Below are 18,705 nucleotides of genomic sequence, written 5' to 3' on the forward strand. Positions count from 1 at the left end.
ACGTATTGATCTTTCGAATAAAAAAAAAATTTTGATTACAATTTAATTTTTTGTGTTATTTTTTACAATTTCAAGTTCTATCGGGCTTAAAAAAACACCCTATACAAGTGTCCCCTTATTAATTTATTGTTTTTATTTTGTACTATAGTAAAATTTGGCGTTGTACTCGGTTTTATGTAATATAAACTACAAGAACTTTTGTTATGTTAAAAATATTAATATAAATTTATATAAATTATTAAAACAAAATTGTGAATTTTACTCTGTTTTTCAATGTTAGTTGGTTTCTTTGGATATCTCTATTAGTATTAATTTAATGTTTATGCCACACATTCTATCAAGAGAAGCGTTTTTTACCGCCGTAACAGAGGTAAAACATGTTAGATAAGGATTCAAACTATAAATTTAAGAGATTAATATGTACAGCTACAACCCATGGCGGGTTTGTAAGGAAGTACTGTACTAGACCAACGGTTTTGCTAGGAGGTGATTTGGTCTGAATCACGCTCGATTGCCTGATAATTATTCAAGGTTTATGAAAGCCGGGCGGTCCCCGGAGAGCTACCGAACCCACACACAGTGAAACAGAAAATAATTAATTATCTGTTACAGCTGGATTCGAACCTGGGTTCCTAGGAGTTAAGAGCACAGTGCCTTACCAATGAGCTACGCAGTCCTAATTTATGATATTATAACATTAAATAAAGTAATAGTAATGTTACTCTGTAGTAATGGAAAAGTATTGGGATCATGAAAAATTTTGAATCGCAGTGTTCGACGGAAAGCCACGTAAATGTTGTGGTTTTCATGATATTTACCAAAATAAATTAACAAGTTCATTATTTCTAGTTGTTCCGACAAAGCTTTTAGTTTAGGAGCAATGGCTAATAATAATAATAGGACAATGAGACATACAGATATCTACCACCAATCAAATCAAAGATGGTTCACTGTACTATAAATTATTTTATAACAATTATCTTTGTAGGTATTCTGATTTTTATGTTATTTTTTGAAGGAGGTTTTAACAACATGGATATCGGAATGAAAAAAATGTTTATCTAACGTTCAAAAACAGACGCCATTTTTTATTCCCCTTACCTATACTTGGCAGACTCATCAATTTAGACTAGTAACTATACATAGCTTTTATTAGAGTAATAAAAAACTGCGGGGAAATAACTATCTTTTTCCTTCTCTTAGGCTCTTGTCCTATTCATAAAACAGACATTCATTTTACTTAAGAAGGACAAAATAATTAGCACGTGAAATGGGGGAAATATTTTTTAACTTAATATTAACGAGAAATAGTTTATTATATCAGATAATATAAGAAAAAAAAAGAAATGTAAATTAAATGATAGTATTCACTGAATTAAAATAAAACAAAATTAAAAATAAATTAATAATAATAAAGAAAAATTCTATGATGATTTGTATAAATAAAAAGAGACAATTAAACATAAAAATAATAGTGAAAAGAAGGACTCTTTAATTTATTATATCCTACTCCTTAAGGATGAATATAGAAATGAAATATAAACATACTACTGCGCAAATATCCAAGGCATTAAAATCAATTACGATAATTAAGCCAAAGAAGTCAATAAATTATTCGATTGATCTCCTTCAAATGGCCTTGAGATTGTTTTTGTTTTATTATTATTATTATTTGTAACCTTGATTCTGTTTAAGATAATCATTATATGATTTGATTGGATAAGATGGTCGGGGGGTGCGGTCAGCAAAAACAACATAAATAATAAAACAATATTTATTCATGCAGACGTTTTGATATTAATTATTATCTTCATCTAGGATTCTAGCGGGAAATCTTGGCTATACTGGCACTTTTGCTGACCGCATCCCCAGACCATCTTCTCTAATCAGTAATCTACGGTCAACTATCTATATCTCATGATAATATGATTTGATAGATTTGGTTACCTCCCGACTCCTTATACCGCAGAACACCTTTTTTTTACTTTCACTTACCTATATATATATATATATATATATATATATATGATCTACTCAGTCAGCTGACATGTAAGTAACAGCTGAGGCCGTAACTCCCTCCCAACAGTTTACAAACAATTCTCGTGAACTAATACGATACAATACAATAACATAGAGAACTGTAATGAGTTTCATTGGTGTTGTTAGATATAGTGAACGAAATGTATCCTTCCTAATTTAAATTTTTTATATTTTATTTTATTACATCAATAAATACATATAGTGGAGCCCCAAAGCTCAACTCCGTATGTCCAGATGGGCCTTATTATTGTCATGTAGATCAGTCTTTTCTAATGAGTTGGAAGTTTAGACCGCTATTTTTTTTTTAATTTAAAATCATAAATATTTAATTCCTCTTATATAAGATTATCCAAACAAATTCACTACCATATACACAAACCATTTATTTATTTATTATATATATACATCCTGTATCATATCATTATGTCATTATGATCAAATTTACTGGTTGTATTTTTTTTTATACAGTTGTAAATATCAACAAATAAATAAAATAAAAAAAAAATAAAAATAGGTTTTTAACTTATAATTAATGAATGACCTGGACAGAATAGCCAGCAAAAGTGTAAATTTAATGTGAGGAAGAAATTATAATTGAAGATGTCCTTGAGGATGGCTAAAATGGCCGAAACGTTGGACTAGTGAAAAATAAAAAGTTTTGAGACCTAAAAGAATACAAGTTTTGATTTATTTAATAAATAATTACCTTGGCTCAAGAAATTGAAATAATATAATCACATTTTATGTTATCCTTATTAGTCTTATAATGTTAACAATAAACACATTGTTGTCAATTATATAAAACATTAATAATTAAAAGTGCCAACATAATAATAAATACGGAGGTCTGAGCTGACACTGAAACTCTAGGGTTTCAGGAAGGTGTTTTATAGTTTAGTTCTTCTTATTTAATGTTGGAATTTTTAATTATTGACGTTTTATATAACTGACAACAATTGTTAAAATTTATAGACTAATAAGGAGAACATAAATTATATTATAATTTCATAATAAATTATACGACCAATCTGACCCATTATTATAGTAGTACGGATATTTTGTAATTAATTTTTTGTTTTGTTTTTATTTACTTAGTTAGTTTTTTAATTAATCTATTTTTTTTCTGTATATAAGTTACAATTAAGTGTGGCCACACTGTTTTATGGCTAATAAATGTTATTATAAAATTAAAATTGCCTTTGTAATTATTCTAAAGGGACCTAGTCCTTATACCTTGAACATGATCCCACCAATATACTCAAAACTTGAGAACCTGGGGAGCGTGCTAAGTGAAAGTTGATTGTGATTTATATTTGTTATATATTTTCTTAAAGGTGAAATATTTAATAAAAATAGTTCGGTATGTTGCGGCTCAGTTTACCGCTATAGGAGGTGGGACAGTAATCGGATATGTGACCTAGAGGCCCTTTCACCGATAGTAATAGCCAAGCTATCGTAACTGCATTATCTACTTACTGTCGGCTCTATAATAACTCAGCGGGCTTCGTGCCCTGGCAACACTTTCTTATTTTCTCCAATTCCATTTTCATTACAAGCAATAACATTGATCCATTAAAACATTATGTAATTGGAAAAAGATAGTTGACCGTATGAAGGAGATTGAACGGGTGGGGGTCAATTAAGGTATCAAAATATTAATCACCTCCTTGCCCAACCGTTGGTTGACGTTCACAACTTTATTGTTAACATAGTTAGGTCAATCTCCATATAATCTCTATTCAATTCTAGCACAAACCTGGAGTAAGTTATTTATAAATCCATATATTCATGGATTCTGAGAGAAAATATGATTTTTAAAGGAATTCGTATTTACCACTATTATGAATTCGTTACTCTCTGAATGTGTTATTCGTCGTTTTTGTCGATTTGATCCAAAACAGTGGGGAAAACCGAAAATCTTAAAAAAAATAAATTCGTATTTTAATTGAATTTAATTATAATCAAGGTATTTATTTGATCTTGGGAGAAGACAGTTGACCGTAAGAAGTAGATTGTAGCAGAATTGTCCGGGTGGCGGTCAGTAAAGGTATCAAAATGGTAAAAGAAAATAGTTTTTTGTAGACCAACGTTTCACCCAACTTTACAGGGCTTCGTCAGGGCTAAATGAAAAAAACAAAATACAAACACTTTAGAATTAACAAAGCATTAAAATAGAAAACATTTCAAAATAATTGTTATGTTTATAGCGTGTATACAAGAGAATTGAAAATATAATATAAATATATAAATACAATATAAGAAAGTATACTGGCTACAAGTTACTAATAATCTTTGTGTAAAAAGTAGAACAGATAGGTGGAGTAGGATTTAAATGAGTTACACTAATATGTATAAGGCAGATAAAAATAAAATTGATAGAAATAAACAATATACTAAGATGGAAACACTGAGAACGACTGAAAAGAAAGGGGGAAGTCAGGTAAAGAAAAAAAGAGTCCATATTTCCTGAGAAGGGAAAGATTTTTTATATTCCCTTCCTATATATTTTTTTTCATTTAGCCCTGCTAAAGCCCTGTAAAGTTGGGCGAAACTTTGGTTTAGAAAAACTATTTTCTTTTACCTTATTGACCGCTGTTTAAGACAGGACACTACACGTCGACTTCGACTATTACAGCACTTACTGGACAAACGGTCTAAACTTCCAACTCATTACAAAAGACTGATCTACATGACTGTAATACGGCCTATCTGGAAATTCGGAGTTGAGCTTTGGGGCTCCACTAAACCTTCGATTCAAAATCTTTCGTAAAATCCTCAATGCTCCTTACTTTTTGACGAATAAAATCATCCATAAAGAACTTAATATTCCATATGTAACCGATCTAGCCCGAACCAGATATCAATCCTTCCATTATAAACTATCTAACCACCAAACCCACTAGTTTCTAACCTTGCTTCCTCTTCTATTCCTGACAATCCTCCAAGGCGCCAAAAAAGAACATGGCCTCGAGACCTTCTGGTGTAGATATATGATACCAATGGGAAGTTTCTCTAAACGCCTGTATCACTTCATTGTAATATACATCAAATTTGCTTGATTTTTTTAATATACAATAAATACACGCAGTTGAAAATTACAATAAATAAATAAAAAAGAAAACGTTTACCTATTTAAAAATCTTATCACTAAATAAATTCCCTATTTTAAGAAAATTAGGTTCAAATTCTTTTTAGTCGCTGTTGATAATAACCCATTAATTGTATCCCAAAATCTCCAATCCCATATCACAGTCCTCGAAGATTGGTGTCGTAAATGGATGATTAAGATAAATTCCAACAAATCCCATCAAATCACCTTTACCCTTCGTCGTAAACCTACTGACTGCCCTACAGTTTTATTTAACGATGTTACTCTTACGCCTGTCGAACAGATCCGTTACCTAGGACTACATTTGGACAAACGACTAACCTGAAATCCTCACACAAGACTGAAAAGACAGGAAACTGCACGTTGATTTCGACTATTACAGCACTTACTACACAAACGGTCTAAACTTCCAACACATTACAAAAGACTGATCTACATGACTGTAATAAGAGCAATCTGGACATATGGAGATGAGCTTTGGGGCTCCACTAAACCTTCGAATTCCTCTCGTATTCAATCCTTACAATCGAAAATCCTTCGTAAAATCCTCTATGCTCCTTACTTTGTCACAGATAAGATCATACATAAAGACCTTAATGTTCCCTATGTAACTGATCTAGCCCGAACCAGATATCGCTCCTTCCATTATAAACTCTCTAACCACTCAAACCCCCTAGTTTCTAATCTTGCATCCTCTTTCATTCCTGACAATCCTCCGAGACGCCTGAAAAGAAGATGGTCACGACCAGCTATTGTAAAATGTAAAAAGTGCTACTAATGGGTAGTTTCTCTACACGCCTGTAACACTCCAATTTAACTTAGATCAGATTTACTAAATGTATTATAATGTACAGTTTTAAATAGCAATAAATAAACATTAAAAAAAAAAATCTTTTTAGAAATTTTATATTTGTATAAAAAAATTATTTCTTTTATTTCTGCATTTAAAATTATGTTCCTGGGTCCTAGTTCCGTCAGTGTGATTCATAGTGGATGTTATATCCTATTGTGTCACCATCTACACGAACTTTCTCCTAACTGTTCATGTTCGAGACTCGCGTACTAAGAACTCATAACTATCTCAAGCAGTTCCGAATCTCATCTGGTATTCAACTTTCACTTATTCCTCCAGTTACGTGATCCGGCATAAATTCCTATCAGTTGCCCGAGTTTTGGATCCTGGACCGTTACGTCGTATATTCAGCGTAGTAATGAGCGTACTGCCCACGTACGTGTGGTACGATGACTTGGATTGGGAAAACCCACATCCATCAAATACCATTAAATAATTAATCAGTATATATTACACTTAATCAGGCTATATTAGGACAATATTATACGAAATTGATAAAATTTCGAAATCAGAGAGAGCACATCTCACATCAACACCGAAAAAAAAGAAACTGGTAGAGCTTTGTACTACCTGCACCTTTCCAAGATCATTCAATATATAATTTGCATAATCTTAAAATTTATTCATTTTTATGATGAGTAAACAGGTGGGTTACATATATGAGGAGAAGGTGGTTGGCGGTGCGGCTAGAGAACAACAGAAATAATAGTACAAGAGCCCAAGAGGAGAAAAAAGGCAGTTATCTCCCCACAATTTCAGATTACTTTGATGAAAACTATGTATAATTAATAGTCGAAACTGATGAGTCTGCCAAGTATAGGTAGGAGAAATAAAAAATGGCGGCTGTTTCAAAACGATAAAAAGAAAATTAATTTTTCATTCGGAGCTCTATACCTTAAAAACAATCCAAAACCTAAGAGAACGTCATTTAAAGAAGAGTAAATTTGGTAAAATATGAGCCCTAATAGAGTTGTTCACGTTAAATAGTTCTCGAGATATAGCTTTTTAAAAAGCAACATTTCATAAAAATGTACAGAATGTATTGAAACTTCAGTAGTTGGTGAATTTATTTTGAGAAATCTATATCTCAGAAACTATTTGACGTACAGATGTCTATTAGCACTCCAATTAAAGCTGGTTTAATGAACTATAAATTAGTCTCATAAGTTTATCTTCACAGGAGTAATAGTTTTCATGATATTTTCTAAAATAAATTATTTTATAGTTGTTCGGACAAATTTTCCTTTTATCAGTTGAACAATAAAAAAAAAAAATTAATAAAAAAAAGAGAAAAGAAAACGATGAACGAAAACAGTAAAAATAATTAAGAATGATATAATAGTTAACAATATTATTATATTAATTACAATTTTATGGAGTATGAATGGATAAGAAATGATTGAACAGGCAGGATTTAAAGGTAGGGAGGGTATTGGAGCTACGGATGTTGGAAGGGATGGAGTTCCATAAGGATGAGGCTCGGATAATGAACGATCTATCGAAAGCAGCGGTTCGGTGGGCCCTTGTGTATAAATCTGAAGACCGGAAACGGGTATTGCGGAAGGATCTCGGAGATGTATGATGGACGGCGGGACTGGATGACTTGGAAGATGAAGGATGCCAGGAAATACTTACGACGGTAGGAAGGATAAAGCCACTTTAACTCTGCACAAAAACGGAAAAGAGTATTTATAGTATTAATAGTATGTTAAATTTCCTTTATTTTTAGTGCTGGCAGACAAATGTACGTTTTATGGTTCTAGATATATATATTTTTTTTCAAAAATCAAACGTTTATCCGGAAAACTAGAAATTAACATTTTGTGAATTTATTTTGTCAAATAACATAAAAATTACTACTCATATAAAGATAAAAGTTATAAACTATTTTATGTTAAAATTAACTAGCTTTAATTTAAGTACTGACTAACATCTGCACGTCTTATGGTTTCTGAAAGTTTTTCATAAATCAAACTTATTGTCTGAACCACTATAAATTAATTTATTTTAGCAAATGTCATGAAAACTACTATTCCTTATAGTCCATTATAAGGATACTTTAATTTGAGTGCTAACGTCACATTGTTCCTGAGATATAGATTTATCAAAATAAATTCACTAACTACTAATCTTTCAGTACATTTTTATGAAATATTGCTTTTTAAAAAGCTATATCTCGAGAACCATTGAACTCAAATAGCTTTATTGGGCTAATATTTCAGAAAATTTACTCTGCTTTAAATAATGTTCTCTTGGGTTTTCTAGTATTGTTTGTAATCTTAAAGATATAGAGGCCTATCTGGACTTACGGAGTTGAGCTATGGGGCTCCACTAAACCATCAAATTCCTCCAGAATCCAATCCTTACAGTCCAAAATCCTTCGTAAAATCCTTAATGCTCCTTACTTTGTCACAAATCAAGTCATCCATAAGGACCTCAATGTTCCATATGTAGTCGATTTGGCCAGAACCAGATACCGTTCATTTCATATTTCAAACTTCTCAACCACCCAAATCCACTTGTTTCTAGCCTGGCTTCTCCTTCATTACCTAATAATCCTCCTAGGCGTCTGAAAAGAAGATGGACTCGAGATCTTCTCCTCTAGAAATGTTATTGGAGTTCTATCAGTGGGTAGATTCTCCACATGTTTTTATCATGTCACTATGTCACCTACAGCAAATTTACTTGTTGTATATATGTGTATACAGTTGTAAATAACAATAAATAAATTATTAAAAAAAAAGATATAGAACTCCGATTGAAATATTAATTTTTTTTTAACTTTTTGAAACAGCCGTCTTTTTTTATTCCCCCTACCTATACTTGGCAGACTCATCAGTTGTGACTATTAATTATACATAGTTTTCATTAAAGTAATCAAAAATTGGGGTGAGATAGCTGCCTTTTTTTCTTCCAGGCTGTTGTACTATGAGGTCTTGGTCCAGAAAAGAAAGTGGACTCTCGCATTCTTATATTAAATACATATTTATCTGTAGGAGGAAGTAAAGTAAACAAGCTAAAGGTCGCCCTAGAGAACTGGATCTCAACTCACCGACTGGCAGAACATGTGAACTGATTGTCGTTCAATACATCGATATACTGCATACCTTCACGTGCCTCTCTGTATTTTGACAAACTGGTTCGATTTGAATGAAAATATTCGATAGTAATCGATTACTTCCTCAGCGTTTGTTAATTTCGACTTTTTTATAAAAAAAAAATTAATAATGTTAATAAAATCAAGTGTTTTGATTTTTTTCGTTTGATCAGAGATGGGCAGAAATTAGTATAGCTAAAATTGCCATAGATATGACCATTATTCATGAATGAACCATTGATGCTAAAAAAAAAAAATGAAAGCAATGAAACGTTTTAGAAATTCAGTCGAATATTCATCCATTTTGAATATTATATTTCAATCGTTTAAATAAAATACAATTTATCAAATTTTAGTATCAAAACAATTTATGTATTATTGGTGTGATAAGTTCTAATACTGAAAATTAAATGTTTAATTAAATATTTTAATTTTTAATATAATATGAAGAATCGACAAAATATGGCAATAGTGGACTGAAATCAATGACTTAGGCAAATAGCCTGCAAAAAAAATTTAAAATTGATATGGTTCTAAAATTGCATTTAAGATTGTCCTGGAGGATTGTCGCGTTGGCCGTCGGAACGTTGGACTTCTAAAGAAATATAGATTGTTTTGAGACTAAAATTGGATAAAATTTATTTTATTCAAACAATAAGAGCCAGTCTCAAGAATTTGTAAAGATTATAAATATATTATACGCGGAGAAGATGGTTGGGGGTGCGGTCAAAATAAAACACAAATAAGTTGAAGTAACTTATTTAATAGTGCCAACGTTTCGGCCAGAGTTTCTAGCCTTCATCAGGGCTAAGAACAGAATAAGATAACAACCAATGAATACAGAAAATAAAATATAAACAGAATGACATAAAGTAAATAGTTGTACACAATAGAATTAATAAAATAAAGTGATGAAAGATGTGGAAAATAAAATGTATACATAAGTAATTGAATAAGTAAGTAAAATAACATAATTAAGGAAATCAAATAAAAAATTAAAGTTATAAAATGCAAAGAAATATGAATATATTACTTTATTAATAATTTAAAAATTAAAATTATGAAAAGAAAAAGAAAATTGAGAGAAAGAAAATATATGTAACAAATGAAATGTTAAAATATTATGGTTACAATATTAAATAAAAAGGCAAAATGTAAGTTAAGTTTAACAAAAGAAATGAATAGAAATCAACCCCCTCCTCCTATCTTCTTTTCTATTCTTTTCTCGATTTTCCTTACCCACGTTATTAGTTATGTTCACCATATATTATTATTGTTCTTTCAATTTTTTTTATTTATTTATTTTTTTCTGTTAATTTCTTTTGTTAAACATAACTTATATTTTGCCTCTTTATTTAATATTATGGTCACATATATTTTCTTTCACTCAATTTTATTTTTCTTTTCATAATTTTAATTTTTAAATTATTAATAAACTAATATATTCATATTTCTTTGTATTATATAACCTCATTTTTATTTTATTTCCTTAATTATGTTATTTTACCTACTTATTCAATTACCTATGTATACATTTTATTTTCCACTTCTTTCGTCACTTTATTTTATTAATTCTATTCTGTACAATTATTTACTTCTTCTCCTCACATAAGTCATCCACTGTCAACTATCTCTCATGATTATAAATAAATAATCTTTAAATTTATTTGTATAATGGATTATTTCAAAAATCATCATGCTATTCTAAGAAAATTGTTATTTTCAAACATTATTTATTACATGAATTAAGTTGCAAGAGCCTTTTCATGATCCATTTTTGTAAAATAGTCACAAAGATCACTGCTTGTGCTGTTCTTGGGAGTCTTAGTAACGGACATGATATCCAAAGTTTTACAGCATAATCCGAAAAATGAAACAAAAATAGTTGAATTGTATAAAAAAAAAAAAAAAATTCAGCAATTAGCAATTTCACAAAAATAAGAACTGAAGACAACTAAATAGCTAACGATTGGCGGTTGTTTCTAAAATAAAACAGAACTTTTGTTTTCTGATTCCTCTAAAACAGAAGTAGACATGAATGAGTAAATGCATTATGTGAAGTTGAGCACTATTTTTTAAATATATTATATTTTAAACTCATTCACAAAGACCTTAATATCCCGTTGCAGATTTGACCCAAAGCAGATATGCGTCTTTTCATTCCAAACTCCTTAACCATCCTAACCCATTAATTCTTAATATCTCATCCTTAACAATCCCTGATAATCCTCCGAGGAGTTGAAACAAAAGATGGCCACGAGACCTTCTAAACTAAATTAATGCTTGAAGTACCACCAATAGGTGGTTCCTTCCCAAGACTTTCAAGTGTAAATGAAACATAAAACATATTTACTTATTGTATTTATTATTTGTACAGTTGTAAATCACAATAAATGAATAAATAAAAAAAATTCTGCCGTGGGTACTTAAAGGTCTCAGTGAAATACATATCTTTGTATCGAGATGTTTGTTCTGTTGAAACTCTAATTATAACAAAACGTTACCTTAACTACCCTTGTTTAATTGTTTTAACGAAAAACTTACAACGACACAAGTGGTGAACTGGTAAACGGAATAACAATTGTTATTCATTTCGAACAACAGTTCATTCGTTCTGACAGAACTGATGTTATCGAACGTCTATCGTTTCACTCCCAGCCTTACATCTCAAATGATTATCCTCTTTGTAGTACGTCCTTAAATTAAGGAATATTTTCTTGAGTACTTAAACTAACCGTACTCTCAACTCGAAATGTTGAAGCTATTAAACAAAATGGACGCAAGTTCTTCGCTAAATTTGAAGACATTGACCTCACAGATCTTCGTAAATATAATATAATACTCCAGTTCTTCGAAGGGATCATCTCCTCTGCCTTGCATATCGTATAAGCACAGCAGGTTTTTAAAGTCTGATTTAATAGGATATTAAAGACGTTAAATACGTCATATTGAAGATAAGGAAGTTTATAATCTTTATAAGTTTCTGAAATTTGAAAGAAATATATCTATCAAGATTATGTACTAATGGTTTCTGAGATATATTTTATCATAAATCAAAAAAAATTTCCGAACAACTAGAAATCAACTTTTTGTGAATTTGTTTTGGCAAATATCATGAAAACCTGCTTCGAAGATGAACGCCATAAACTACTTTATAGTACATTAAACTAGCTTTAATATGAGTTCTTATAAACAAATATACGTCGAATAGTTTTTGAGATATAGATTTCTCAAAATAAATTCTCTAATTTCTGATTTTTCAATGAAATACTGCTTTTTAAAAGGCTATATCTCCAGAACTATTGGACGTAAATAGCTCTATTAGGGCTAAAATTTCAGCAAATTTACTCTGCTTTAAATTATGTTCTCTTAGATATTCTAGTGTTGTTGGTAGTTATTTTTTTTTAAATACTGATCTAGATGACCATTATAAGGCCTACCTGGACATACGGAGTTGAGCTTTGGGGCTCCACTAAACCATCAAATTCCCCCCGAATCCAATCCTTACAGACCAAAATCCTTAATGCTCCTTACTTTGTCACAAATCAATTCATCCATCAGGACCTCAATGTTCCATATGTTGCCGATTTGCCCAGAACCAGATACCATTCCTTCCATGATAAACTTCTCAACCACCTAAATCCACTTGTTTCTAACCTGGCTTCTCCTTCATTACCTGTCTGAAAAGAAGATGGCCTCGAGATCTTCTCGTATAGAAATGTTATTGGAGTTCTATCAGTGGGTAGATTCTTCACATCATGTCACTATGTCAGCAAATTTACTTGTTGTATATATGTGTATACAGTTGTAAATAACAATAAATAAATTATTAAAAAAATTTTTTTTTTTGACTGTCCGCAACATGACAAACAAGTATTTGTGGCCCTTATGAAACATAAGTTGAGTACCACTGAGTTAGCCTGATAGGCTGAAAATTAACATTTGGTTCGGGATGGTTTGGGTTCTTCAATTAAAGTTTCTTACATTATAATATTTGAGCTAAGCCTCTTTGATAATTGTATGAGTAAAAAAAACACCTTCATTCACTCCTCTCTTCAGACCAGAGATGGGCAAAAACTAGCTATGGATGAAACTAATAGCTAAAGTTTCCATAAAAACGACACTTATTCATGAATGAATCATTGATGAATAAATATCGTATCCATGGTAGGGATGCGACATCGATGTCGATGTTTTGAAAACATCGATGTTTTTAAGCCGATGTTTTATAAACATCGTTGTTTTGTCCCTATTTTTCATTTTTTTTCCAAAAGTAACTAAATGAAAACTAAAAATTTACAGTATAAATAGATTCCTATCAACAATGTGGTCGAATAATAAAGTACCTCCAACCTTCACGCTAACGACATGATAGAGATAAATTACGACTAGAAAAACAAAGATGTTTTAAAATATCTTTGCTCAATATTAAAATACCATTGTATACAAATCTTTGCCAATAATACATCGATATTTTTGAACAACCATTTCAGAAACATAAGGTCTGTTCCAACGATCCCGCGTCCTAAGGCCTGTAAGAAGTGCTGTTTGAAACAAACGATGTCGGATTGTAAGTTTCTAAAACCACTTCTGACAGGCCGTAGAATGCGTGATCGTTGGAACAGACCTTATGTTCTTCAAATGGATGTTCAAAAACATCGATGTATTTTGGGTAATGTATTGTAAGCAATGATATTTTAAAAATATCAATGTTTTTTGTTGTCGATGTCGGATTCTTAGTTCCAAAACCTACTTCTGACAGGCCGTAGAATGCGTGATCGTTGGAACAGACCTTATGTTTCTGAAATAGTTGTTCAAAAACATCGATGTTTTTTGGGTAATGTATTGTAAGTAATGTATAAACTATATTTTAAAACATTGAGGTATTTTGGATTTCATGTCCTATTGGTTGAATGAAAAAGCACTTATGACTGGCCGGAGCATGCGTAGTCTTTAGAACAGTCTTTATGTTACAGAAATGGTTAAAAAAAAAAAAAAAAAATCGATGTTTTTTTATCGATGTTTTTTTGTCGATGTTTTTTTAACATCGATGTTTTAGTATTGAACATCGATGTTTTTTGGGTAATGTATTGTAAGCAACTATATTTTAAAACATTGAGGTTTTTTGGATTTCATGTCCTATTGGTTGATTGAAAAAGCACTTCTGACTGGCCGGAGCATGCGTAGTCTTTAGAACAGTCTTTATGTTACAGAAATGGTTAAAAAAAAAATCGATGTTTTAGTATTGAACAACGATGTTTTTTTTATCGATGCCGCATCCCTAAATCCATGGCAATATTACCTATTAATTTGAACTATCTCTAATTCTTGCCCAACACTGCTCTAAACCATCACTTCTTTTTTTTTCCCCGCAGTTTTTTGTATCATTTATTATATTGATTGTAACTGTCGTTACTTACATATATCGACAATATACCTCAAAGCACCGCTCCAGACCCAGAATGCCCCCACAGCCAGAATGCCCCCACATTTCGGGAACCGAGTACATCAGAATGCAGGGGGATTGTTGACCCGTTACGAGCTATTGTTCTGCCTACCTCCTCTTCCTGCTCTGACTATGCAAAGTTTTGTTTCCTTCTCGTTGGATTTGGGGCAGCGTTTGATTTTACTCTCAATCTGTATCGAATCGAGGAATGAAGATATTAAAGAAACATCCTGCTATGCAGGAAGTCACCCACAACATGTACTTGTTATAACAATAAACTTGTTCCACTGAGTTAGTTTGTTTGTTTTTGTTTATTGAAGTAAAATATCATTGGTCATTAACGCCATTTATACCTTACTTAATTTTCCATCATTTGTTTCATTTAATTTTTATTATTATTTATTTGTTTTACTTTTTATTTATTTGTTTTTTATCTGTTCGATGTTCTTTTTCTGTCAGTAAACATTTAGATTTTAAAAACTGAAATACTAATTTTATTGTTTTATCATCGTCTCTCAAGGTTTTTGATACATTCGGGTTTAATCCTAATAGTACAGGAGCCCAAGAGAAGAAATAAAGATATTTATTTCACCCCAATTTGTGATTACTTTAATGAAAACTATGTATAATTGCTAGTCAAAACTGATCTGCCAAGTATAGGTAGAAGAAATAAAAAATGACGGTTGCTTCAAAGCGTTAAAAAAAAAAATTAATTTTACATTCGAAGCTATATCTTTAAAACTACGAACAACACAAGAAAACATAAGAGGACATCATTTCAAGAAGAGTAAATTTGCTAACATGTAAGCCCTAATTGAGTTATTTACGTTAAATAATTTTCGAGATATAGCTTTGTAAAAAGCAATATTTCATAAAAATGTTGTATGGAATGTACTGAAAGATTAGTAGTCAATGAATTTATTTTCAGAAATGTATATCTCAAAACCATTCGACGTACAGAGGTCTCAAATGAAAGCTAGTTTAATGGACTGTAAAGTAGTTTATGTTCGTAGGAGTAGTGGTTTTAATGATATTTTCAAAAATAAATTGATTACTAATTAATTTTCATGTACCAAATTTATAATTTATATGCGAATATCATAAAAAGTACCCCTACGAAGAAATGTGTCATAAACTACATTATTATAAATTACATTTCCTTTATTTTGAGTGCTAGCATACTTATGTACGTCTATGGATGGGTCTAGAGATATATTTTTTCAAATATCAAACATTTTATCCGAACAACTAGAAATTAACATTTTGTGAATTTATTTTGTCAAATATCATAAAAACTACTTCTCCTACAAAGATAAACGTTATAAACTATTTTATAATAAATTTGACCAGCTTTAATTTAAGTGTTGGCAGACATCTGTATGTCTAATGGTTTCTGAAATAAAGTTTTTCATTCATTATAGTCCATTAAACTATCTGTAATTGATTGCTAATAGACTTCTATACATCGAATAGTTCCTGAAATATTGAGATATCTTAAAATAAATTAACTAATAATCTTACAGTACATTGCTATGAAATGTTGCTTTTTAAAAAACCTATATCTTGAAAACGATTGAACGTAAACGGTTCTATTAGGGCTTATATTTTAGTAAATTTACTCTACTTTAAATAATGTTCTATTAGGTTTACTATTGTTGTTGGTAGTTTTTAAGATATAGAGCTCCGAATGTAAAATTAATTTTTTTTTTAGGTTTTGAAACAGCCATTTTCTATTCCTCCTACCTATACTTGGCAGAATCATCAATTTTGACTAGTAATTATACACATTTTTCATTAGAGTAATCAAAAATTGGGGTGAAATGAATGCCTTTTTTTCTTACCGGCTCTTGTACTATCAGGTATTATTATTGTACACACAGGGTGTGATGTGAAATATGGTTAATTGTACAATAGTTGTTACAGTACTGACAGTTCGGTGGCCTTTGTTTCGAGATAAGATAGGAGTGGGTGAGCCTCGTGTGACCTGTTCTTAGACTGGTCAGTACGATACTCTCTACTGCATTTGCGGCTGGAGGTACCCCAGGGCTTGACGTCCTTTTTGATAATTTTCAGTTTACTCCTTGGGTTTTCACTCCATAAAGATTGCCGTTTATCTTTGATTTCTTTTTCAAGGGGTTTGGAGTTCAAGTTCCAATAGCATATAGAAAGTAGGGTATATAGAGAAACATCAATGCGACTTTAGCTTCCTCATGTATGAGAGCTTCAGATAAATGTGGGTCCTGTTTTGCTTACTGTCGGTAAATAATGAGTACATTCTTCAAAAATATGCTTAATTGTGAGAATGGATTGACGATATTGGCACGTTGAGGTAGCAGATTTCTGAGTACGTGAGGACAGTATGGCGTATTCTCAAGCGGGTTAGAGCAACTTTATTCCTGCGGCCGCTGTTGTAGGATGCCGGCCATTTTACTATTGTTTGATTTGTTTCGGCCGAGTGATTAACTCGGAGAGCTTTCATTCCACATGACCTGCCATCTTTCCGATATTTATGCTGTGCCTCGGCCAGGGAGCGTGAGTGCCTCTCTGGCAGCTTTGTCTGAGAGTTAGTTGCCAAAAATGTCAACTCCTGATGTTTGTTTGTTTGTTTTTGTTTAGTGGTGCCAAATTTCATTGGTAATCAACACCATTTATATTTTATTTAATTATGCTTATATTTGTTCAATTTTATTTATTTTTTTAATTGGATTATTTATTATTTAATTTATTTTAATATTTTTTTCCGTTCAATGTTGTATTTTTGTCAGTAAATGTTTTGATTTTAAAAACTAAAATACTAATTCTATTGTTTTATCATCGTCTTCGAGGGTTTTTGAAATATCTGGGTTTAATCCTTGGCTATTGAGGTGTGATACGAAATATGGACATTGTTGGAAAATATGGTTTATTGTCAAATTGTTGTTGCAATACTGGCAGTTCGGAGGCGTTTCTTTTAAAATAAGATAGGAGTGGGTGAGCCTCGTGTGACCTATTCTCAGCCTAGTCAGTACAACCTCCTCTCTACGGCATTTTCGACTGGAGATACCCCAGGGCTTGACATCCTTTTTAATAATTTTTAATTGACTCCTTGGACTTTCATTCCACAAAGGTTGCTATTTACCTTTGACTTCCTTTTCAAGAGGTTTGCTAATTTCTGACGGAGTTAAAATTGCTTCACCCCGTCCCTGAAGCGAGAGTGCTTCTCTTGCAGCGTGATTGGTTAGTTCATTCCCTGCGATTCCTACATGACTTGGAACCCATATAAATGTAACTGACAGTCATATTTTGTAGAGGGTTTAAGTAAAAATAAATGGAGGAAATTTTTGGATGCTGTGTATAAATAGAATCTAAACCTTTTAACGAGCTTAATGAGTCTGTAATTATTGTTATGCTGTTGTGGTTCAAAGACAAACAGAAGTAAAGTGCTGCTATTGCATTGAGTTCGGCAGTGAATATGTTGCATAATTTGGCAATTTAATTTTGTACGTTGATTTATTACTTGACAATGACTTAATTAAGTCGTTGCATTAGTTATATGATGAAGAATAATTTAATTACTTATATTTTTTTCGAGTTTTGAAACTTCGCTGAAATATCAACAAAAACACAGAGTCGAAATATAATATTATATAATCGATTTCTCAAATATTTGTTTAATTAAAGAAAATAATTGTATTTAACTTTTTCTTTTTTTTTTTTTCCAGATAAATTATATATGAAATGAAGTCTTCACTTAGTGTTACCTTCCTAGTGATTGTAGAAGCTGCCCTATCTCTGCCAACTGTTGATCCAGGTAAGGCTGATGCTCGCATCACTACTCATAGTACAAGAGCCCAAGAGGAGAAAAAACACAGTTATTTGACCCCGATTTTTTATAACTTTAATGAATACTATTTATAATTAATAGTCAAAATTTATGACTGCCAAGTATAGGTATGGGGAATATAAAATGGCAGCTGTTTCATAACGATAAAAATAATTAATTGTTTATTCGGAGATCTATATCTTTAAAACTACCAACAATAGAAAATCTAATAGAGCATCATTTAAAGAAGAATATACTTGCTAAAATATGAGACCTGATAGAGTTATTTAAATTCAATAGTTCTCGAGATATAGCTTTTTAAAAAGAAATATTTTATAAAAATGTTGTATGGAACGTA

General features: G+C 31.2%; 1 protein-coding gene across 2 annotated transcripts in view; it reads left to right on the top strand.

Annotated features, from left to right (window-relative positions):
* Nucleotides 1-18,705, top strand: part of LOC106680167 (uncharacterized) — a 48,329-nt gene that overhangs the window by 13,991 nt on the left and 15,633 nt on the right. For both annotated transcript variants that reach the window (XM_014419684.2, XM_067053188.1), the window contains exon 2: nucleotides 18,247-18,335. In XM_014419684.2, the coding sequence (XP_014275170.1) occupies nucleotides 18,263-18,335 (73 nt within the window). In that variant the 5' untranslated portion in view covers nucleotides 18,247-18,262. The remainder of the gene's footprint in view (nucleotides 1-18,246; nucleotides 18,336-18,705) is intronic.

The sequence above is a fragment of the Halyomorpha halys genome, unplaced genomic scaffold (assembly GCF_000696795.3).
Source record: "Halyomorpha halys isolate HHAL.00 unplaced genomic scaffold, Hhal_1.1 Scaffold16.1, whole genome shotgun sequence".
NCBI lineage: Eukaryota > Metazoa > Arthropoda > Insecta > Hemiptera > Pentatomidae > Halyomorpha > Halyomorpha halys.